General features: G+C 48.3%; 1 protein-coding gene across 1 annotated transcript in view; it reads left to right on the forward strand.

Moving 5' to 3' along the window:
• The window catches only part of STIP1 (stress induced phosphoprotein 1), a gene marked incomplete at both ends in the record, with an annotated part of 52,132 nt that extends 32,203 nt beyond the window's left edge, over positions 1–19,929 (forward strand). Inside the window, 13 exon segments of the mRNA XM_080692087.1 lie at positions 3,917–4,126; positions 5,810–5,951; positions 6,531–6,672; positions 8,233–8,401; positions 9,340–9,466; positions 9,550–9,652; positions 9,906–10,026; positions 12,859–12,955; positions 13,080–13,204; positions 17,803–17,839; positions 17,992–18,095; positions 18,272–18,444; positions 19,857–19,929. Coding sequence (XP_080548213.1) covers positions 3,917–4,126; positions 5,810–5,951; positions 6,531–6,672; positions 8,233–8,401; positions 9,340–9,466; positions 9,550–9,652; positions 9,906–10,026; positions 12,859–12,955; positions 13,080–13,204; positions 17,803–17,839; positions 17,992–18,095; positions 18,272–18,444; positions 19,857–19,929 — 1,623 coding nt within the window.
• Positions 19,930–22,787: the final 2,858 nt, after the last annotated feature.

Genomic DNA, 22,787 nt, shown 5'->3' on the forward strand with positions numbered 1-22,787 from the left:
AGGAGGATCCAAGTTTGTGGCCAGTCTCAGCTACTTAGTAGTGAGGCCCTTTGCGATTAACTCAGACCCTGTTTCAAAATAAAGAATAAAAAAAGATAGGGCTGGGAGTGTTGCTCAAATGTAGAATGCCCCTGGGTTTCACCCCAGTACCTAAAAAAATGAGGAATAAAAAATAGGGCCGAGGTGTAGTTCGGAGGTAGAAGGCCCCTCGGTTCAATCCCTAGTACTGCAAAAAAAAAAAAAAAAAGAAGAAGAATCATAACAACCATTATAGACATTGACATACAGAAGATTCTAAGTGATTAAATTCAGAACTGCAAACTTAGGTGATGAGTATACAGATGACTACTGTTTGTTTTCAATTTTTTGTCTAAGTGTCCTCATTTATAGTTTATTAATTTATTTGTTTTTAGGAAGTGGGTTCTCGCTGTGTTGCCCAGGCTTGCCCTTAACCTCCTAGTCTTGAGATCCGGCTCTCAGCCTCCTGGGTAGCTGGAACCACAGGCCCACATCACTGCCAGGCTTGTTTTTATTTTCAGTTGTGAGATCTATTAATGAGTTGAGTGTATTCAAGATGAGCAAATTTAGCTGGGCACAGTGATACACACCTTGCAATCCTAGTACTGGGGAGGCTGAGACACGTTCAAAATTGTGTTTTTTTAGCCAGGCATGGTGGCGCACGCTTGTAATCCCAGCATTTGGGAGGCTAACACCGGAGAATCGCAATTCGCGGACAGCCTCAGCTACTTAGTGGGGCCCTGTGCAACTCAGTAAGAACCTGTTTTAAAATAGAGAATAAAAAATAGGGTTGAAGGTATAGCTCAAAGGTTGAATGCCAATGGGTTCCATCCCCAGTACCGCAAAAAAAAAATAAATAAATAGGGCTGGAGATACAGCTCAAAGATAGAATAACCCTGGATCCAATCCCCAGTACCACAAAATAATAAAATAAGATAGCCAGGCGTGGTGGCGCACGCTTGTAATCCTCCAGCTTGGGAGGCAGAGACAGGAGGATCACGCAGGTTCCAAGCCAGCCACGCTGGTTTAAGAGACCCTGTTTCCAAAAATAAAAAAGTATAAAATAGGTCTGGGAGTGTAGCCCGGAGGTAGAAGGGCTTCCAGGAACCCCAGTACCACCAAAAATAAATAAGATAAGATAGGGCTGGGGGTGTAGCTTGGAAATAGAATACCCCTGGGTTTAATCTGTAGTACCACAAAAAAGGGGAGATCTGGAGGTATAGCTCAGAGGTAGAATACTACTGGGTTCAGTTCCCAGCGCCAAAAAAGCATGTCACTTGATGTAGTGTCCTTCGTATCCCACTCTGCACTCTGTACTTGTTAGTGAGATTGGTAGTGATACCTTGATATACTAGCGGAGTGTTATTTGAACCGTTGCCTCCCTCTGGCCTCACTTTCCCTCTCCCTACCTCCCCCAATCTCCCCGCTGCTCTTGTCCTCTTGTTGAACCGAAGTCCTGCTTTCCTATTATCTCTAGGCTTCCACATTGAGAGAAGATACATGACCCTTGACTTTGAGACTGGCTGATCTCACTTCACTTAATATTCTCTAGTTCCATCCATTTTCCTTCAAGTGGCATAATTCTGTTCTTTATGGCCAAGTAAAATTCCATCGTGGGTATATACCACATTTTCTTTCCATTTGTCTGTTGAGGGACACCTAGTTTGGTTCTGTAGTTTGGCTTTTGTAAACTGCTACTCTGCTGGGTGTGCATGTATCACTATAGTATTCCAACCTTTTTGTGTGTGTGTGGTGGTACTGGGGGTGGAACTCAGGGGCTTTCTACCTCCGGGCTATACTCACAGCCCTGTTTTATATTTTATTTGGAAACAGGGTCTCACTAAGTTGCGGAGGGCCTCACTAAGTAGCAGAGGCTGTCTACGAACCGCAATCCTTCAGTCTCAGCCTCCCCAGTGCTGGGATTACAAGCGTGCACCACCACGCCCGGCTTACTTTTTATTTTTATGAAACAGGGTCTCACTGAGTTGCAGAAGGCCTCACTAAGTAGCTGAGGCTGTCTGCGAATCACGATTGATCCTCCTGCCTCAGCCTCTATCAAATGCTGAGATCACAAGAGTGTACCATCATGCCTGGCTCAATCCTCAATTTAAAAAAGGGGGGATGTGGGGTTTTTTGCTGGGCATGTTGGAACATGCCTGTAATGCCAGTGCTTGGAAGGCTGAGACAGGATTGCAGGTCTGAGGACAGCTTCAGCAATGTGGCAAGAGTTGAGAGACCTAGCAAGACCCAGTTTCAAAACAAAAAAATAGGGCTGGGGGTGTAGCTCAGAGGTAGAATGAGTCCATTCCTCAGGACAACAAAAAACAAAACAAAAAAAACTCTGCAAATTCCTGATGGTGTGCCTCAGGGTTCCAAAAATCAAAGTCATTTAGCTTGAACCCACTGATGGTGTTTGCATTTTGAAGGGTGTTGTGAAGGTGTGGTCTTCGCTCAGCTAGGCTGCTGCAGGGCGCTTGACCTTTAGTAGTTGGGCATTCGGATCTTGTTTGGCCAAGGCCCCTTTCTTTACTCTTTTGATCTCGTTGGTGTGTTCCACCTTCCATTCTGAATGTTTAAAGAGAGTAAGGCATTAAACTGTTGGGGTGCCAAAGATGTTGGGGTGAGTTCTCGGCTCAGGAACTCGGGGTCTTCAGGGTCCTTGGCTAACATGACAGAAAAGAATTTGAGCACGCGCCAGTTAGAGACATAGAGGTTTATTGGGGGAAAGGGAAGGAAATACACATTCAAGAGAGAATGCGGGCCACCTCAAGATGAGGAAGGCATTTTGCGGAGTTCAGGGTTCTCTTATAGGGGACTTTCGTGAGGGTGGGCTAGAGAAGGTCTGTGAGGATGAGCTCAGTCCGGTAGTCCCGAGGCGGTTCATGGTGGGCAGGTGGTCTGGTTGGTCAGCCTTAGGGTGGATGAGCTCAGTCCAGTAGTCCCGAGGCACTTCCTGATGATCGTCTGTGGTCTGGTCAGCCTTAGGGTGGATGATCTTAGGTTGATTGGGGTCCTCGTTAGTTGATTGATGGATAAGCTGGGATATCCTAAATTATAGGTTTCCTCGGAAATATTGTTAACTCTAGGATCTACAGGTTTCCCAAGAATTTATGGTAGAGTCAGGCCTGGGAAAGAGAACTGGTTTGTGGACTAGAGGCTGAAGCACTTCAGCTCCAGGTTCTTATATCAAAGTTATATTTTTACTTTTCCTTCCTGTCTCCTTTCTGCCTACTTATTCCTTCTATCCTACATCAAAACCACATTTTTTTTTTGGTCCTCTTCCATTCCCTTTGTGATACAGTAGTATTTAAGCATTTGGGGGGCTGGTCTTTACCCATTAAGGATCAGAGCATTCATCCATCATGTGGTGACATGTTACCACACCAAAAGATGGAAAGTGGTTCTTTGATAGATGGCAGCTAAGCCATGAGGCGCAGCATCAAGGGAGAGAAAGCTCTCGGCATCCTAAAGCCTGCAGGGTACATATCTGCACCCTGTCCACGTCCTGATTGCCTCTTCCCGTGAGGAGGACCTGTGTGCTGCTCAGTTTACCACTTGGATTCTTTGGGGCATCTGTGACGGGTGAGTCAGGAATGTGGATATGTTATGGAGGGCTTCATCAGTTTGCCGTGGAGACCTGAAAGACTGGCCAGGGTTCCTCCCATTCCACACTGGAGCCAGTGGAGCACAGAGGGATGGGTTTTCTTGATTTCTGTTTATAATATTTTCACTGTTGGTTCTCCACAGTGTGGGAAATGTGCATGAGTTAACCTATGATTTCTTTCATCTGTAGAGTAACCTTTTATTGTTTACCATGGGTAAGAATGAGTACCGCCTAGAAACTTGGGACAAAATGAGCATATGATGGAGAGAAGCTATATCAGCTCTTTCTCCTTAGGTGAATGAGCTAAAGGAGAAAGGCAATAAGGCCCTGAGTGCCGGGAACATCGATGATGCTTTACAGTGCTACTCTGAAGCCATTAAGTTAGATCCGCAAAACCACGTGCTCTATAGCAACCGCTCTGCAGCCTATGCGAAGAAAGGAGACTACCAGAGGGCTTACGAGGATGGCTGCAGGACGGTGGACCTGAAGCCCGACTGGGGCAAGGTGAGTTTGGGGGGCGCAGGGCTCTTCAGATTTTGCCCAGAAATGCCTTATGGTAGTTTGTAGTATGCAGTACTACCAGCAGGCCCTCCTGACTTGCCTAGTTGCCTGCTTGCCTGTCATCTAGGCAAGGTTGGTAAGTTTGTCAAAGACCCAGCTCTCCTGTCAGTATGTCCCTCAGAGTAATGGCGTGTTTCACCAAATCTAATAAATCTAAGATAGCCTCAGTTGTAGTAGAGGATTTATTTGTTGTACCACTAAGAAAAAAAGTACTGCCAAAGAAACTGACGGCATCTGGTCGTCATCTAATGAATCCAGAGAAGGAGGGTGTGCTGCTTTGACATTAAGCAGGATTCATGTGTCAGCCTCGAGGTTACATTGTCCACCTTATTGTTCTCTCATTGGCCTTCATGTGAGTGCATTTTAGTCCCTAAACTAAATGGCTTGTGTGTGTGGTGATGCACACTTGTAACCTCAGTACGTGGGAGCCTGAGAAAGGAGGATCATGAGTTTGCAGGCAGCCTTAGTGAGGTCTTTCTGCAACTTAAACCCTGTTTCAAAATAAAGAGGAAAAAGGGGCTGGACATGTAGCTTGGAGATTGAATGCCCCTGAGTTCAATTCTTGGTTTAAAAAAAAGATTATCCGGGCGTGTGGCACGTGCTTGTAATACCAGTACTTGGGAGGCTGAAACTGGAAAATCGAACAGGTTTGAAGCCAGCCTCAGCTACTTAGTGAGGCTCTCCGCAACTTAGAGAAACCCTGTTTCAGAATAAAATGTAAAATAGGTCAGGGGCATAGCGTGGAGGTAGAGGCCCCTGAGTTCCATCCTCAGGACCACAAAGAGATAAATAAAAAGATTCTCCCAGGTTATCTAGGCTGGCCTGAAACCTGCAATCCTCCTGTCTCAGCCTCTCAAGTACTAGGATTATAGGCATGCACCACCACACCGGGCTTAGAATAAGTTCTTTAGTTCATTTATTTACTTGGTTATATTTTGCAGTACTGGGGATGGAACCCAGGAGCATTCTACCCCAGCCCTATTTTTTATTTTTTATTTTGAAGCAGGTTCTCACTGAGTTGCAAAGAGCCTTGCTAAGTAGCTGAGGCTGTCTGCGAATCATGATCCTCCTGTCTCAGCCTCCCAAATGCTGAGATTACAAGCATGCACTACATGCCTGATTTCTTTAGTTTATTTAGATTTAAGACTACATGTCCTTTTAAATTTTTTGTTAAGCCATGCGTGATGGCGCGTGCTTGCAGTCCCAGTACTTCAGAGGCTTAGACTAGAGGATCACAGGTTAGCGGCTAGCCTCAGCTACTTAGTGAGACTCTTTTGCAACTTGAGACCTGTTTCAAAATAAAGAATAAAAAAAAAATTGGAGCCGGGCGTGGTGGCACTTGGGGGCTTGGGAGGAGGAACACACAGGTTCAAAGCCAGCCTCAGCTACTTAGTGAGATGTTCAGCAACTTCGACCCTGTTTCCAAATAAAAAAAATATAAAATAGGGCTGGGAGTATAGCCCGGAGGCAGAAAGCCTCTGGGTTCCACCCCCAGTACCACCAAAAAAAAAAAAAAAAATTGGGCTAGGTATGTAGCTCAGGTGGCTACTGCCTCTGGGCTCAATCCCCAGTTCTGCCAAAAACATATTTAAAAATAATTTTTATGTTCTCTTCTGTGGGTTTAAGGGCTATTCGCGAAAAGCAGCAGCGCTTGAGTTCTTAAACCGATTTGAAGAAGCCAAGCGAACCTATGAAGAGGGTTTAAAACACGAGGCGAATAACCCTCAACTCAAAGAAGGTTTACAGAACGTGGAGGCCCGGTTGGCAGGTAGGTAGGCACATGCGCCTTTTGAATGGGACTGATTTTACCCCTTCATGTTTTGGTGGGGTATGAGAGCCAGTGATAGAAATAAACAGATTTCAGTGGGCGTGGTGATGTGCGCTTGTAATCCCCTGCTTGGGAGGCAGAGACGGGAGGATCGCACAGGCTGGCTTAAGAGTCCCTATTTCCAAAAAAGAAAGTATAGAGCCGGGCGTGGTGGCGCACGCTTGTAATCCCAGCATTCAGGAGGTTGAGACAGGAGGATCATGGTTCGCGGACAGCCTCAGCTACTTAGTGGGACCCTCTGCAATTCAGTGAGACCCTGTTTCAAAATAAAGAATAAAAAAATAGGGCAGGGGGTGTAGCTCAGAGGTCAAATGCCCCTGGGTTCCACCTCCAAACCCACAATAAATAAATAAATAAATAAATAAATAAATAAATAAATAAATAGTATATAAAAAATAGGTCTGGGAGTGTAGCCTGAAAGTAGAAGGTTTTCCAGGAATCCCAGTACCACCAAAAAAAAAAAAAAAAAACCACCAGATTTCATAGTTTTTAAGTATTTCCTTTTTTTTATTTGGACAGAGAGGAAATTCATGAACCCTTTCAACATGCCTAATCTATATCAGAAGTTGGAGAGTGATCCCAGGACAAGGGCACTCCTCAATGATCCTACCTACCGGGAACTCATAGAGCAGCTGCGAAACAAGCCCTCAGACCTGGCCACGTAAGTAGAGGCGGCACATTGAGTCACTGTGAAGGACCGGAGCCTGGCCCAGGCCATCGGGTTTCTGCCTTTGCATTTTCCCCACTGAGTAGTTTATTGTGTCTGTTTGTCTGTCTGTTTGTTTGTTTGTTTGTTTTGCAGCTCTGGGGATGGAACCCAGGGGCATTCTACCTTTAAGCTATGCCTCCCAGCCCTTTTTTTTCCTTTATTTTGAAACCAGGTTTCACTGAGTTGCAGAGGGCCTCACTAAGTAGCTGAGGCTATCTGCGAAGTGCCATCCTCTGGTTTCAGCCTCCCAAATACTGGGATTACAAGCATGCACCACCACGCCCAGCTGTTTTTGTGTTTTGTGGTGCTGGGAATTAAACCCAGGGGCATTCTACCTCTGAGTTACACCCCCAGCCCTATTTTTAACCTTTATTTTGAAACAGGGTCTCACTGAGTTGCAAAGGGCTTCATTAAGCTGAGGCTGTCTACGAACTGCGATCCTCCGGTCTCAGCCTCCCAAATGCGTGGGGATTATAAGCGTGTACTGCCATGCCCAGGTTTATTCTTTATTTTGAAGCAGGGTTTCACTGAGTTATAAAAGACCTCTGTAGCTGAGACTGTCCACGAACCATGATCCTCCTGTCTGAGCCTCCCAAGTACTAGAATTACAAGTGTGCACTACCATGCTCGGCTAGCCCAATTTTTTATATGTTATTTTGAAACGGGGTCTCACTAAGTTGCAGTACGATTCACTAAATAGCTGAGGCTGACGACAAACCCAGATCCTCCTGTCTCAGCCTCCCAAGTACTGGGATTACAACCGTGTGCCACCCGACTAGTTTATTTGCACCTATAGAAAGGGTCGGAAAGAGTGGGGTGTGGTGGCGCACACCTGTGATCCCATTACTTGGGAGGCTGAGAAATGAGGATTGCAGGGGTTGCAGCCAACCTCAGTGGCTTAGTAACAAGGCCTTCAGCAACTTAGTGGAGACTTTCAAACAACAAAAAAGGGCTGGGAAGCTGAGCATGGTGGCGCATGCTTGTAATCCCAGCATTTGGGAGGCTGAGACAGGAGGATGGCGGTTTGCGGACAGCTTCAGCTACTCAGTGAGACCCTGCTTCAAAATAAAGAATAAAACATAGGGCTGGCCTCTCAAACACTGGATTAATAGGTGTACACTGCCATATGGGGCTGAGTTGAGTGGATTTTTTTGTTTTCCGGTGCTAGGGATGGAACCCAGGGGCATTCTACCTCCGAGCTACACCTCCAGCCCTATTTTTTAGTCTTGATTTTGAAACTGGTTCTCACTGAGTTGAAAAGGGCCTCGCTAAGTAGCTTAGGCTGTCTGTAAACGGCGATCCTCCTGCCTCAGCCTCCCGAATGCTGAGATTGCAAGTGTGAACCACCATGGCCTGGCTCTGAGTTGAGTGTTTTCTATTTGTAACTTGTGTGTACTACAGAGTCTATCCATCCATTGATGGATAAGGAGTTTCCACATACAGCTGGAAATTTAAGACCACCCATGGAAAGCAGTGATTACTCATTTTCTTTCTTAAAAAAATGAATCCTAGGAAACTACAAGATCCCCGGATCATAACCACTCTCAGTGTCCTCATCGGAGTCGATCTGGGCAGCATGGATGAGGAGGAAGAGGCTGCGGCTCCCCCACCACCGCCTCCTCCCAAAACGGAGCCCAAACCAGAGCCCATGGAGGAAGATCTTCCAGACAATAAGAAGCAGGTCTGTGTATTATCATGAATCTATAGACCAAGTCAACTGGAAATATGTATGTCCACTTTGGGGACTTCAAATAGATGTGATTATTTTGAGTGCTCAGAATATGCTAAGCTTATTATTAGCTATTTGAGACTGAGACAGGAGGATCATTGAACTCAGGAATTGGAGGACTCTGGGCCACTTAGCATGGTCACATGTCAAAAAGATTCATATAAAAATATACAGAAAAGATGAGCTTTACAAGAGATTTCCTAGTAAGAATGTATTTCAGGGTGTTTAGCAGCAGGAGTATCCTGTGAGTCTGTCATGATCCAGAAGGATACTGTCTGCATGGATTGATACGCTGCTGCGTCCTGCTTGGACGTGGCATGAGGCTGAAAGTTGGCCACTTAGCAGCACCTTCCTCCAGAGTAGGAGGCACATGCCTAAGCCATTTTCTTCTTTCTCGTAAACGAGAACAGCAGAATGTTGCCAAATTTAGCACCTTCAAGCGGTGAGCGTTGGCTGTTCAGGGTGTCTCGGCTGGCAAAGGGCCCTGGGTGTGGGTGGTAGCGAGCTGTGCTGAAGAATCCTGTGCCGCTCTGGCCCCTTTGGTCCTCTCACCACTCCCTCGACCGGTTTCCTGGCAGCCACTTAACAGAGAAGTTGGGCGTGCAGCCGCCTCGGAGTAAACCACGGCCCACAGTTGCATTGCCCTCGCCAGTTGCTTTCAGAGCTCTCCACTTTCTGACAAAGCCTGGAGTGTAGGTGGAAAGGGGACGAGCCAGAGTAGCAGAGATGAGGCGAGTTTCCGTTGTGGCTAGTGCTTGCTCCTGAGTCTTGCTGGCCATTGAGGCCTTGGTTATGGAGAGCTTGCTTCCACCTGTGACACATGAGCACTTGCTTGCTTTACCTTTTGAGTTAATTTGCTCAGCATTCTACTTCTTCAAAAATCCATCTAGGCACTAAGAGAAAAAGAGTTGGGGAATGATGCCTACAAGAAGAAAGACTTTGACACAGCCCTGAAGCACTATGACAAAGCCAAGGAGCTGGACCCCACCAACATGACCTACATTACCAATCAAGCAGGTGAGGCTGGGGGCCAGGGGCCGCAGAGCTGGCGCTTTCCTGAGGGAGGGGGCCAGGACTGACTTTAACCATCCTGCCTGCAGCGGTATACTTCGAAAGGGGTGACTACAATAAATGCCGGGAGCTTTGCGAGAAGGCCATTGAAGTGGGAAGAGAGAACCGAGAAGACTATCGCCAGATCGCCAAGTACGCTTAAACTCTGGGAATACCAAGTAGTGTGGCGGGGTTGCTGCCCCACACTTAAATGTCTCTGCATGGGGAGGAGGGTTGCCGCCCGCCAAACTTGCTGAGTTACAGGGCTGGAAAGGAGTTAGTTCCAGGAGCTGAAAAGTTGGGATGCCTTCAGTGTCAGCTGTGGTGGCAGCGTAAGCCTCACTCCTAGCTGCAGGTGTTTTCTCTGCGAGGTCTGGCCTGGGCACATACTTTCTGTCTTTATTAGAGCTTATGCACGAATTGGCAACTCCTACTTCAAAGAAGAAAAGTACAAGGATGCCATCCATTTCTACAACAAGTCTCTGGCAGAGCACCGAACCCCAGATGTTCTCAAGAAATGCCAGCAGGTAGGTTGGAAGATAGGGAGTGTTGTGATCGTGGTGTTGGGTAGAACTCCAGGCCTGTGCATGCTAGGCAAGTACTCTCCCATCGAACTCCACCCTGTCCCTGTGGTCTTTCTTAATATTATTTTTTGTGGTGCTGGAGATGGAACCCAGGGACATGCTACCTCCAGGTTACACCCCCAGCCCTATTTTTTTTCCTTTATTTTAAAACAGGGCCTCACTGAGTTGCAGAGGGCCTCACTAAGCAGCTATGGCTGTCCGTGAACCACGATCCTCCTCTCTCGGCCTCCCGAATGCTGGGATTTTAAGTGTGTGCCACCATGCCCGGCTTCAATAACTTTATATTATTGCTGCTGTTTTGATCTTTATGGTAGTCATTGTTATTTAATAACCTTAAAAATATTAGTAGCTTTAGTCACCTTACGTGATTCTGGCATTTAAAGATGACACGCAAGAAATGAAGTAGAGCCGGGCGTCGTGGCGCATGATCGTAATCCCAGCATTCGGGAGGCTGAGACGGGAGGATCGGGGTTTGCGGACAGCCTCACCTACTTAGTGAGGTCCTTTGCAACTCAGTGAGATCCAGTTTCAAAATAAAAAATAAAAAACAGGGCAGGGGGTGTAGCTCGAAGGTTTGAATAGCCCTGCATTCCATCCTCAGACCCACAAAAAAAAGAATGAAGTAATTTTTATTTATTTATTTATTTATTTATTTATTTATTTTGGTGGTGGTGGTGGTGGTGGTACTGGGGTTCCTGGAAGTCCTTCTACCTCCGGGCTGCACTCCCAGGCCTATTTTTACATTTTTATTTGGAAACAGGGTCTCCTAAGCCAGCGCACGCGGCTGGCTTCGAACCTGTGCAATCCTCCTGTCTCTGCCTCCCAAGCGCGGGGATTACAAGCGTGCGCCACCATGCCCGGCCAAGTAATGTTTTTACAGTCCTTTTATTGGCCAAAATTTCAACCTTTAAGTGTGTTTAATGTTGAAAAACCTGTACATTAAAAGTTACTGTAAAGCCTGGCGTGCTGGTACACGCTTGTAATCCCAACATTTTGAAGGCTGAGACAGGATCACAGGATCCCAGCCAGCCTCAGCAACTTGGCCCCCTCCGCAACTTGTGTTTTGTTGTTGTGCTGGGGATGGAACCCCAGGGGCTTTCTACCTCCGGCTACACTCCCACACCTATTTTATATTTTATTTGGAAACAGGGTCTAAGTTGCTGAGAGCCTCACTAAGTAGCTGAGGCTGGCTTCAAACCTGTGCGATCCTCCTGTCTCAGCCTCCCAAGTGCTTTGGATTACAAGTGTGCGCCACCACGCCTGGCTTATTCTTTATTTTTTGCGGATCTGGGGATGGAACCCAGGGGCATTTGACCTCTGAGCTATACCCCCTGCCTTTTTTTTTTTTTTTTTTTTTTTTTGGGGGGGGTGGTACTTGGGGTGGAACCCACAGGCTTTCTACCTCCAGGCTATACTCCCACATCTATTTTATATTTTATTTGGAAATGGTCTCATTAAGTTGCTGAGAGCCTCACTAAGTAGTTGAGGCTGGCCACAAACCCACAATTCTCCTGTCTCAGGGTCTCACTGAGTTTCTGAGACTGGCTGCAAACCTGTGGTCATCCTGCCTCAGCCTCCTAAGTACTGAAATTAGAGCTGTATGCCACCACACCCAGCGCATGTGTTTGGTGTTTTTAAGGGCTGGGAGTGTAGATTGGAGGATTTTTGGCAATAGTGGGGCTTGAACTCAGGGCTTGCACATGCTAGGCAGGTGCTCTGCCACTGAGCTACATTCCCAGTAACTTAAACATCTTCTTGTTTTACACACTGAAGTGGTATGTATTATACTAGTAATTATAGATATGTAGGTGAATGATTTCACAAATAGATTAGTCAAGGCATGTATAGCAACATGCCTTTAGTCCCAGCTACTTGGGAGGCTGATATGGGAGGATCAGTTGATCCCTGAAGGTCAAGGCCAGCCTGGGCCAAAGAATAAGACTTTCTCCTCCTCCCTCCAAAAAAAAAATGTTAGAAAATTGTGCTGTTCAAGCATGTATTTTTTTCCATGTAGGGCACTTTTAATTTTATTTTTTCTGGTACTGGGGATGGAACCCAGGGGCACTCCAACTCTGAACTATACCCCCAGCCCCATTTTTTAATTATTTGTTTTGTTTTGATTTTGTTTGTACGGTACTAGGGATGGAACCCAGAGGCATTCTACCTCCGGATTACACCCCCAGACCTATTTTATACTTTATTTGGAAACAGGGTCTCACTAAGTTGCTGAGAGCCTCACTAAGTGGCTGAGGCTGGCTTCGAACCTATGCGATCCTCCTGTCTCAGCCTCCCAAGTGCTGGGATTACAAGTGTGCGCCACCACGCCCAGCTTTAATTCTTTATTTTGAAACAGGATCTGAGTTGCAGAGGGCCTCACTAAGTAGCTGAGGCTGTCTGCAAACCCCGATCCTCCTGTCTCAGCCTCCCAAAGGCTGGGATTATAAGCGTGAGCCACCACACTCAGCTCTGTAGGGCACATTTTTGAACCAGTATGTATCGATACCATTCATTCTGTTTCATGGTGTTAACTTGACTAATGAGAAATGTAAACATTTTTTGCATGTGGTACTGGAGCTTGAGCCCAGGGGCTCAGCATGCTAAGTCACAGCTCTGTAGTACTGAGCTACATTTCCAGCCCAAGAGTGTAAAGTTTCCACAAAAATTAAATCTTGCCAGCACAATTCTGAAGATTTAAGTTTTAATATAGGGCTTTTTGAGACCTGTTCTTCGAATCCAGGGGAGTGTCAATTACTATTCCAAAAATCTGTTACTTAGGCAGAGAAAATCCTGAAGGAGCAAGAGCGGCTGGCCTATATCAACCCCGACCTGGCGCTGGAGGAGAAGAACAAGGGCAACGAGTGTTTTCAGAAAGGTACTCACCTGCGCCCCACAGCTGTGGTGTGGATGCGCTTCCCGTGCCCTGCTGTGGGTGCACGCGGCCCAGACAGGGAGGGTGGCTTTGCTTTTTCAAAAATATTTTTGTTTTACCTGTCCAGGGGACTATCCCCAGGCCATGAAGCACTATACAGAAGCCATTAAGCGGAACCCGCAAGATGCCAAACTGTACAGCAATCGAGCTGCCTGCTACACCAAGCTCCTGGAGTTCCAGCTGGCGCTCAAGGTGAGGATGGGGTGTGGGCCGCTGGTGCTGCACACCCCGGAGGAGCACGGTTTCTCTTCTTGCGTGAGTTTTCCACCCACAGGTTGGTGTTCTTGTTTGGATGGCAGATTTGTTCTGGTGGTACTTACGTGACTTATGTGTATGAAATAAGTGGCCTGTGTCTTCCTGGCTCTGCTCCTTGGAGTTAGTGGTTGGGAGTACTTGGGGAAGAGAGTCCTTGCCACCTTCCCTGAGAGCCCTGATGCTTCTTTCTCCCTTTTATTTGTCTCTACCTCCCAAATGCTGGGATCATAAGCGTGCGCCACCACGCCCGGCTCCTGCCCTATTTTTTATTCTTTATTTTGAGACAGGGTCTCACTAAGTTGTGGAGGGCCTCACTAAGTAGCTGAGGCTGTCCGCAAATCGTGATCCTCTAGTCTCAGTCTCCTGAATGCTGGGATTACAAGTGTACGCCACAACGCCCGGCTTTTTATTCTTTCTTTTGAAACAGGATCTCACTAAGATGCAGAGGGCCTCACTAAGAAGCTGAGGCTGGCCACAAACCTGCAGTCCTCCTATTTCAGCCTTTCAAGTGTGAGCCACTATGCCCGGCCATTTTTTTCTTTTATTTATTTTGGCGGGGGAGTTTGAAAGGTATTGGATATGGAACCCAGGGGCTTTTCTACTTCCAGGGCATACTCCCAGACCTTTTTTTATATTTTATTTGGAAACAAGGTCTCACTAAGTTGCTGAGAGCCTCCCAGGCGCTGGGATTACATGTGTGTGCCACCACGCCCAGCTATTCTTTATTTTTGAAGCAGGGTCTCACTAAGTAGCTGAGGCTGTCTGTAAACCGCGATCCTCCGGTTTCAGCCTCCCGAATGCTGGGATTACAAGCGTGTGCCACCATACCTGGAGTGTGTGTGTGTGTGTGTGTGTGTGTGTGTGTGTGTGTGTGTGTGTGTGTGTGTTGGTACTGGGGTTCCTGGAAACCCTTCTATCTCTGGGCTACATTCCCAGACCTATTTTATACTTTTGTGTGTGTGTGTGGTGCTGGGGGTGGAACCCCAGAGGCTTTCTACCTCCAGGCTATACTCCCTGGTATTTTGTATTTTATTTGGAAACAGGGTCTCACTAAGTTGCTGAGAGCCTCACTAAGTAGCTGGAGCTGGCTTCGAACCTGCACGATCCTTCTGTCTCAGCCTCCCAAGTACTGGGATTGATTACAAGTGTGTGCCACCACACCTGGCTTTTTTTCTTTTTCTTTTTTCTTATGTTTTGAGAAGGTCTCACTCAGCCAGGTACAGTAATGCACGCCTATAATCCCAGGGGAGGGGAGCCACTCACAAAAGCATAAATATTAGGTGGGCAAGGTGGCAAATACCAGTAATTCTAGTACTTGAGAGTCTCAGAAAGAAGGATTGCAGGTTTGAGGTCAGCTTCAGCAAGTAGTGAGGCTCTCATCAACCTAGTGAGACCCTCTTTCAAAATAAAAATACAACAGAGCTGAGGGGTACAGCTCAGAGGTAGAATGCCCCCGGGTTCAATCCCCAATACCTCAAAGAAGGGCACAAACATTTTATGATGGTACTTGTGAGGTCAGATCACAAAACAGAACAATGATCACCAGGGGATGTTTCAGTGTAGGAGAATAAAACAGTTCTGTAGATGGCTTCCAACAGTGTAGATGTACGTAATCCCACTGAACTGCACCTGAATTGGTTGAAAAGGAGCCAGGGTTAGGGGTGCGTGCCTGTGAGCCTGGGAGGCTGAGACAAGAGGACTGTGAGGTTTGAGGCCAGCCTGGGCTATTTGGTAAGACCTGTGTTTCTTTTGTAGTGCTGGACACTGAACCTAGGGGCATTTTTCCTTTAAGCTACACTGTCAACCCCTTCCTTACCTTTTTGTTTTGTAACAGGATCCCTGTAGGTTGTTGAGTCTTACTACATTTGCTGAGTCTGTCCTTGATCCTCCAACCTTCCTGTCTCAGCCTTTCAAGTACTGGAGTTACGAGTGCGCTGCCACATCTGGCTTGTGACTGGCTTTTTTCACTTAGCAAAATGTCTTGAAGGTTTATGTGTGTCACAGGATGTATCAGAGTTTCCTTTTTATAATCAAACAATATTCCATAGTATGTGTATGCCATAATTTATTGGTCTGTTCCTCCATTCATGGATATTGGGTATCCCATCTTTGAGCTGTTTTGTACAATTTTTATGTAAACACAAATGTACACATATCCATTCTGATTCTTGGAGTTTTTTTTAGGATACATGCCCAGAAGCCGGGTTGCTGGGTCATACAGTGTAGTTAGGTTTAATCTGTTAAGGAAGCACCTACTGCTTTTTAGCATGTGGGTTCTGCAGTAGGTATGTTGGCTGTGCTCAGAACCATCAAGTGTGACTGTGTGACCCTGGAGAACATTCCCATTGTTCTTAGTGTGAGCCACTCTGCTTCTCAGTGGTGTGTGGATGACCGTATTGTAGAAAGGTGACAAAGTATGATCTGCCTGAGACACCAGTTCCTAGGGCCATTTTGAATTCTATTTTTGATGCCACTGGCTCTGGGTCTGGTCTGGAGACATTGCCACTGCTGGTTAGGACTGTGCACAGGTAATGTCAAAAACAGTTTGGTCTGAGGCAGAGAATAGCCTGTTGTCAGCTACCTGGGAAGTGGGGCAGTTTTCCCGTCTTGTGGAAGAGAAGAAAAACCGGAATAGGTGATGACCCCTGCTTCCTGTTGCATTTTTTTTTTTCCTTCATAATGCCTTTATTTATTTATTTTTATTTGTTGTGGTACTAGGGGTGGAACCCAGGGGCTTTTTTTTTTTTGGTGGTACTGTGGTTCCTGGAAACCTCTTCTCCAGGCTATACTCCCAGACCTATTTTATACTTTTTATTTGGAAACAGGGTCTCTTAAGCCAGAACAGCTGACTTTGAACCTGTGCCATCGTCCTGTCTCCCTCCGCCTCCCAAGCGCAGGGATTACAAGCGCGCACTAACACACCTGGCGTTGTTGGTTTTTTGTTTTGTTTTTACCTCTGGGCTATACTTACAGACCTGTTTTGTATTTTATTTGGAAACAGGGTCTCACTAAGTAGCTGAGGCTGGCTTCAAACCTGTGTAATCCTTCTATCTCAGCCTCCCAAGCGCTGGGATTATAAGTGTGCACCACCATGCCCAGCCCTTTTATGTATTTTATTTATTTTTGTATTGGATTGAACACAAATATTCTACCTGTAAGCTACACTCCCTATTTGTTTGTTTGTTTGTTTGTTTGTTTGTTTGTTTGTTTTTGTGGTGCTGGGGATGGAGCCCAGGGGCATTCTACCATTCTACAGCCCTATTTCGTAATTTCGTATCTTTTTTTTTTTTTTTTTGGTGGTACTAGGGTTCCTGGAAACCCTTCTACCTCTGGGCTACACTCCTAGACCAATTTTTATACTTTTTTAAATTTGGAAACAGGGTCTCTTAAGCCAGCACGGCTGGCTTCAAACCTGTCTCCGCCTCCTAAGCACAGGGATTACAAGTGTGCACCACCACGCCCGACTGTATTTATTTTGAAACAGGGTCTCATTCAGTTGCAAAAGGCCTCACTAAGTAGCTGAGGCTGTTCGCAAACCGTAGTGCTCCTGTCTCAGCCTCACAAATGCTGGGATTACAAGCGAGCGCCACCATGCCTGGCGCCCCCTTTTTATTTTTAATAAATGGTGTCACTAGGTTGATAAGTGTCTTAACTATTTGCTGAGGCTGTCCTTGAATCTGCAATCCTCCTGTCTAAGCTGCCCGAATATTGGCATTCTAGGCGTGTACCACTGTGCCAGGTTGTAATGCTTTATTTTGAATGTTTCAAGCAGAAGTAAACACTGGAAATGCCTGATGTATGCTCTGCCTCTACAACAAGGTCACATTGTCACTTAGCCAGCCATGGTGGTGCAAGCCTGTGACTCAGTACCTGGGAGGCTGACAGGATCGCAGGTTCAAGGCCAGTGTGTGGTAGCAGGACCCTGCCTCAAAATATAAAGGGCAGGGAAACAGCTCAGTGGCAGAGCAGCCAGCACCCTTGGGTTCCATCCCCAGTACAAGATAGACACAGCTTAGCATGAGAGAGAAAATGTGTGTTGAGTGTGGGTATAGTGGCTCATACAGTCCCAGCTGCTTGGGAACCTGAGGCAGGAGGGTTACTTGAGCCCAGGAGTGTGAGGCCAGCCTGGACTGCATAGTCAGACCCCATCTCGCTAAGGTAGTAGTGCCTTGTGTCTTTATGCCTGTCCATTCAGGTAGTCCTACTTGTCATTTGGAAGGAGACAGGAGGATTGCAGTTCACGGGCAGCCTCAACTACTTAGGCCCTTTGGGATGCAGTGAGACCCTGTTTCAAAATAATAAAAAATAGGGCTGGGGGTGCAGCCCTTGGGTTCCACCAAAAAAGAAAATGTGGCTATTTGAACAAGTATCAAGGCCAGTGTGTTTCAGACTGGGATCATTCCCTTTTGTTTCCCTAGCAGCGGCCTTGGTGGGAGGTGGCCTGGGTTGCTCTTCTGTTGTGCCTAATGAGCACCACACATGGGGCCTCGAGCGCTGAGGCGAGAACCTGATTCCTTTCTGCTGCTTCTTCCTAGGACTGTGAGGAGTGTATCCAGCTGGAGCCAGCCTTCAGTAAGTGCCTTTCCTGTCTCTCCTGCTTCTGGCCAAAAGGCAGACGAGGGAAGGGCCGGGGCCCTGGAGCCTGTCACATTGCACACCGCAGGGCTTGGCGTGGGGCCGGCCTGTGCTGAGGCAGTGCCTCACCTCTCCTGTTTTGTCTGCAGTCAAGGGTTACACACGGAAGGCGGCCGCTCTGGAAGCCATGAAGGACTACACGAAAGCCATGGATGTGTACCAGAAGGCACTGGACCTGGACTCCAGCTGCAAGGTGGGCAGCTGGTCTGCAGTGGGTGCGCCCCGCCTCTCTCTTGTTCGCTATTTTTGCCTCAGTTTCTCTGTGTCTCTCCTCCCCTCTCCTCTTCTCAGTGACCCCTGTTCTCTTGGAGCTGCTGAGGCAGTGACCAGGTAGTGATGACACCCTCCCTCCTTGTCTTCTGAACCCAGGAGGCAGCAGACGGTTACCAGCGCTGTGTGATGGCCCAGTACAACCGGCATGACAGCCCCGAGGATGTGAGGCGACGGGCCATGGCCGACCCCGAGGTGCAGCAGATCATGAGCGACCCAGCCATGCGCCTCATCTTGGAGCAGATGCAGAAGGACCCCCAGGCACTCAGCGAGTAAGCGGGGATGGGGAGGTGCCCTGCAGGAAATTAGCAGGTGTGATCTGGCCAGGAAGAATTGGGAAAGTCTGTCTTAAAACTGTAATGGTTAGAAGCTGGTGTTGGTGCACACCGGTAGTACCAGTACCTGAGAGGCCGAGACAGGAGGGTTGCAGTGTCAAGGCCAGTCTCAGCAACTTAGCAAGACGGTTTCAAAATAAAAAGGGGCCTGGGGTGTATGTAGCTCAGCTATAATGCCCCTACTACAAGAAGGGGGGTGGCTAGTGAAGTGCGTGGCTAGTTGAAGGGCTTTGTTTGCCCTTTGGTCCTGACAGTTTAAGTGGTCAGTTTGGGAAGATTGGTGCTCTTAGGAGAAAGGTCTTGGCTTAAAGCTGTCTGAGTGAGCTGGATGTGGTGCACTCATCTATTATCCTTGTACTTGGGAAGCTGAGGCTGGAGGATCGCAGGTTCTAGGACAGTCTCAACAAAGTAAGACTCAACAACCTAGCAAGACCGTTTACTAATTTTATTTATTTATATTTATTCATTTATTTATTTATTTCGTGGTACAGGGGATGGAACCCAGGGGCATTCTACCTCTGAGCTACACTCCAGTCCTATTTTTAACAGGGTCTCACTGAGTCGTGAAGGGCCTCACTAAGCAGCTGAGGCTGTTCATGAACCACGATCCTCTGGTCTCTTGCTTCCCAGATGCTGAGATTACAAGCGTTCACCACCACACCTGGCTGCTAATTTTGTTGTTGTTGTTGTTGTTCTACCAGGAATGGAACCCGAGGGCTTTTTACCTCTGGGCTACACTCCCAGACCTGTTTTATACTTTATTTGGAAACAGGGTCTCACTGAGTTGCTGAGAGCCTCACTACGTAGCTGAGGCTGGCCTTGAACCTGTGTGATCCTTCTGTCTCAGCCTCCCAGGCACTGGGATTATAAGCGTGCCTCACCACGCCCAGCTTAATAAAAAAATGTTTAATTTAAGAAATTGTGCTGGAGCCGGGCGTGGTGGTGCACACTTGTAACCACAGCATTCGGGAGACTGAGACCGGAGGATCGTGGTTCACAGAGAGCCATGAAGAGTAAAAAATAGGGCAGGGGGTGTTACTGGGAGGTAGAATGCCCCTGGGTTTCATCCTCAGGCCCGCAGCAACAACAACAAAAAATTGGCCTGGGCGTATACCTCGGAGGTAGAATGCTCCTGAGCGCCATACCTAGTAAAAAGAACTGTCCGGGCACACATTAGAACTGGCAGCTCCTGCGCCGTAGAGAAGAGCTCTACCTGATAGGCATCCTTCGCTGGGCCACCTGTAGCTCCTTGTTGCACCTCCTCAGGGGTTTTGACTTGGGGCTTGTTCAGAGCAAGAGAAGCCACTTGCAAGGTAGAATCTCAGGCGGCGGCTGCTTTTCCTCTTTAGACACTTGAAGAATCCTGTAATAGCGCAGAAGATCCAGAAGCTGATGGACGTGGGTCTGATCGCAATTCGGTGATGACTCGCTCACCCCCTCTTCCCTTCACCCTCGCGTGGAAGACGGGCTGGGACGGCGGCGAGCAGCACGCTGCAGAGGGAGAGGGAGAGAACGGCTCATCTTTATATTTATACATGCCCACATGGAAGACAGACTCATACAGCGCCGCCCGGGGCTCAGCACACGCATGGTCTCCCCGCTGCCCTTCCTCGGTCCCCAGTCACTGTCTTGGCTGCTCCCCCATAGTTGGTTATTTTTTATTTGGGGCAGTGGGCATAAATGGGGAGGGGAGGGTGTTCTTCCCACCCCGGGGTCCCAGCTGTCTTCACGTTGTTAACTCCACGACCCTACTTCAATAAAACAAGCCAGTCGGGCGTGGGTACATGCTGCTGTGGCCTTGAGTGGTTTTTCTTTTCCAAAGGCTGTTCTGGGGCGGTGGCATTGAGTGGGGGAGTGGACCCACAGGCTGGGAGCTGAGCCTGAGCCTGGCTCTTGGGTGAACTGTGAAGAGCCTCTTGGTACCGTAGTTTCCCTGAAGCGGCCATTAGGTGGTGCTGTTGCCCAACAACTGGAAGATGGGCAGGCTCTCCAGGCCAAAGAGGAACCAGGGTTGGGACCCACTTTGGGGTGGTCCCAGTGCCTTGAATTCTCCAATCAGAAACCAGCTACAAGCCGGGCGTGGTGGCGCGCGCTTGTAATCCCCAGGCTTGGGAGGCTGAGGCAGGAGGCTCGCACAGGTTCGAAGCCAGCCTCAGCTACTTAGTGAGGCTCTCAGCAACTTAGTGAGACCCTGTCTCCAAATAAAATATAAAATAGGTCTGGAAGTATAGCCCAGAGGTAGAAAGCCTCTGGGTTCCACCCCCAGTACCACCAAAAAAAAAAAAGAAAAACCAGCTACACCCAGAGAACACTGGGTCCAAGGCAGGACCAGAGTGGATCCTGAGAGTGCCCTTGACCTGAGAGAGCAGCTGTCAGCTACACCCCCAAGGTGCAGGAGTGGGGGGTTGCTGTTTTCATTTTTTTACTTTGGGGCGTGAACCAGGGTGTTCTACCACTGAGCTACAGTCCTCGCCTTTTTTCCTCTTTGAAACTCGAGTTGCTGTGGGCGGTCTTCTGTGACCCTGTCACGGCCTCCCAGTCTGGGATCGCAGATGCACACCACCGCGCCTGGTTTGTGTCGCTGTCGTTTGAAAGTGTGCAGATTGTTTCTTAAAAGCTGGACGTGGTGGAACATGCTTGTAATCCCAGCACTTGGGAGGTCGAGATGGGAGGGTCGCAGATTCAAGCCCACCCTTAGCAAGTAGTGAGAGACTCATTAACCTACAAGACCTTGTTTCTTTTTAATACGGGGGATGGAACCCAGGGGCATTCTACTTCTGTACTATATTCCCCAGCCCTATATTTTATTTGGAAACAGTCTTAAGTTGCTGAAAGCCTCACTAAGTTGCTAAAACTGTCCTTGAACCTAAATACTCCTTTCTCAGGAGCCAGGTATGGGGGTGCACGCTTGTAATCCTAGCATTTGGGAGACAGCCTGGAGGGTTGCGGTTCGGACAGCCTCAGCTACTTAGTAAGTTCCTCCACAACTTAGTGAGACCCTGTTTCAAAATACAGAATAAAAAAATAGGGCAGGGGATGTAGCTCGGAGGTCAAATGCACCTGGGTTCTATCCCCAGACCCGCAAAACAAATACTCTTTCTCAGCCTCCCAAGTACTTGAGAGTACAGGCGTTCACCACTATGCCCAATTCAAAACCCTGTTTCAAGAAAAAAAAAATAGTGCTAGGGGTGTAGCTTGGAGGCAAATGCCTCAAGTTCAATCCCCAGTACCACACCAAAAAGAAAATTTTTTTTTTAATTAGAAGTTTCCTAAAGCCCTCTTCCTGGCTGGGGAAGCTTCTGGGTCAGCAGTAAAACTTCCTCATTTGCTCCAAGAGCGCTGTTTTCCGGGCCAACTAGACGCTGAGGCTAGCAGGAGGCTGTACTTCCTGCTGTCCTGGGTTTGCATGTAAGCCTGCCCTTCCCCTGGGAACCCACCCACCTCCCCATCTGCAGCTCAGAAGGCCTCTGGGGCATCCATTGCTATCCCTCAGGCCCACTCACCCACTGTAAAGGCCCTCTACTGAATCTTAATCCGAGCGCAGCAGGAGATCGGCTGGGTGTATTAGGCAGCAGAGTCGCTGCGGGGACACCCATGGTGTCAGCACCTTGGGAATAAGCTGGGAGACCTGGGTGGTGGGAACGGAGGTCATGGAAGGTCAGGGCACCGTGGCTGCTCATTCTCCCCGGGCAGCTCTAAGTTGACCGGTTTGGCTCAGGAGGCACTGCTGAGAGTAGAGTAGAAACCTTGCTGCCCTCGAGCCCTCGGGTCTTGGTAAGGACAGCCGAGCTGCCCAGCTCCTACAGTCCTGCGTGGTCCCTTCCACTCCTCTCCCCCAGCCACCCAGTGATGTTCCGAGATGGAGACACTTCATAGCCAGCTCTGAACATGATTCGGGGGTCCTCTAGTTTGGACCAATTCCCATCCAAATAAAGGGGGACTGTCTTTGTGGACCCACAAGCCCTTGTCTCCCTCGCTTCCTGTGTTCACGGGGGACCAAGGGCCAACACTGAAGCACTGCACTGCCACCGTGCTTCCTGCACCCAGCCCCAGCCCGCCCTGGGGAGGGGCCAGGCCCGCCCTGCGAGATAAGGCCACCAGGGCTGCCCTCAGAAGGAAGCTCCTGAGAGGAGGAAGGGAGCTCCCGAGGTGGAGGTCCCAGCAAGTGTGCAGCCCGCGCCTGGGGTGGCTGGTGTTCCACCGGCCTCCTGCTGCCCCAGCCTTCTCCAGACCAGGTAAGCTTGGGCCAGCGGCCGACCCCTAAAGGCCCTGCCTGCCAC

The sequence above is a fragment of the Muscardinus avellanarius genome (assembly GCF_963383645.1).
Source record: "Muscardinus avellanarius genome assembly, chromosome: 1".
Taxonomy (NCBI): domain Eukaryota; kingdom Metazoa; phylum Chordata; class Mammalia; order Rodentia; family Gliridae; genus Muscardinus; species Muscardinus avellanarius.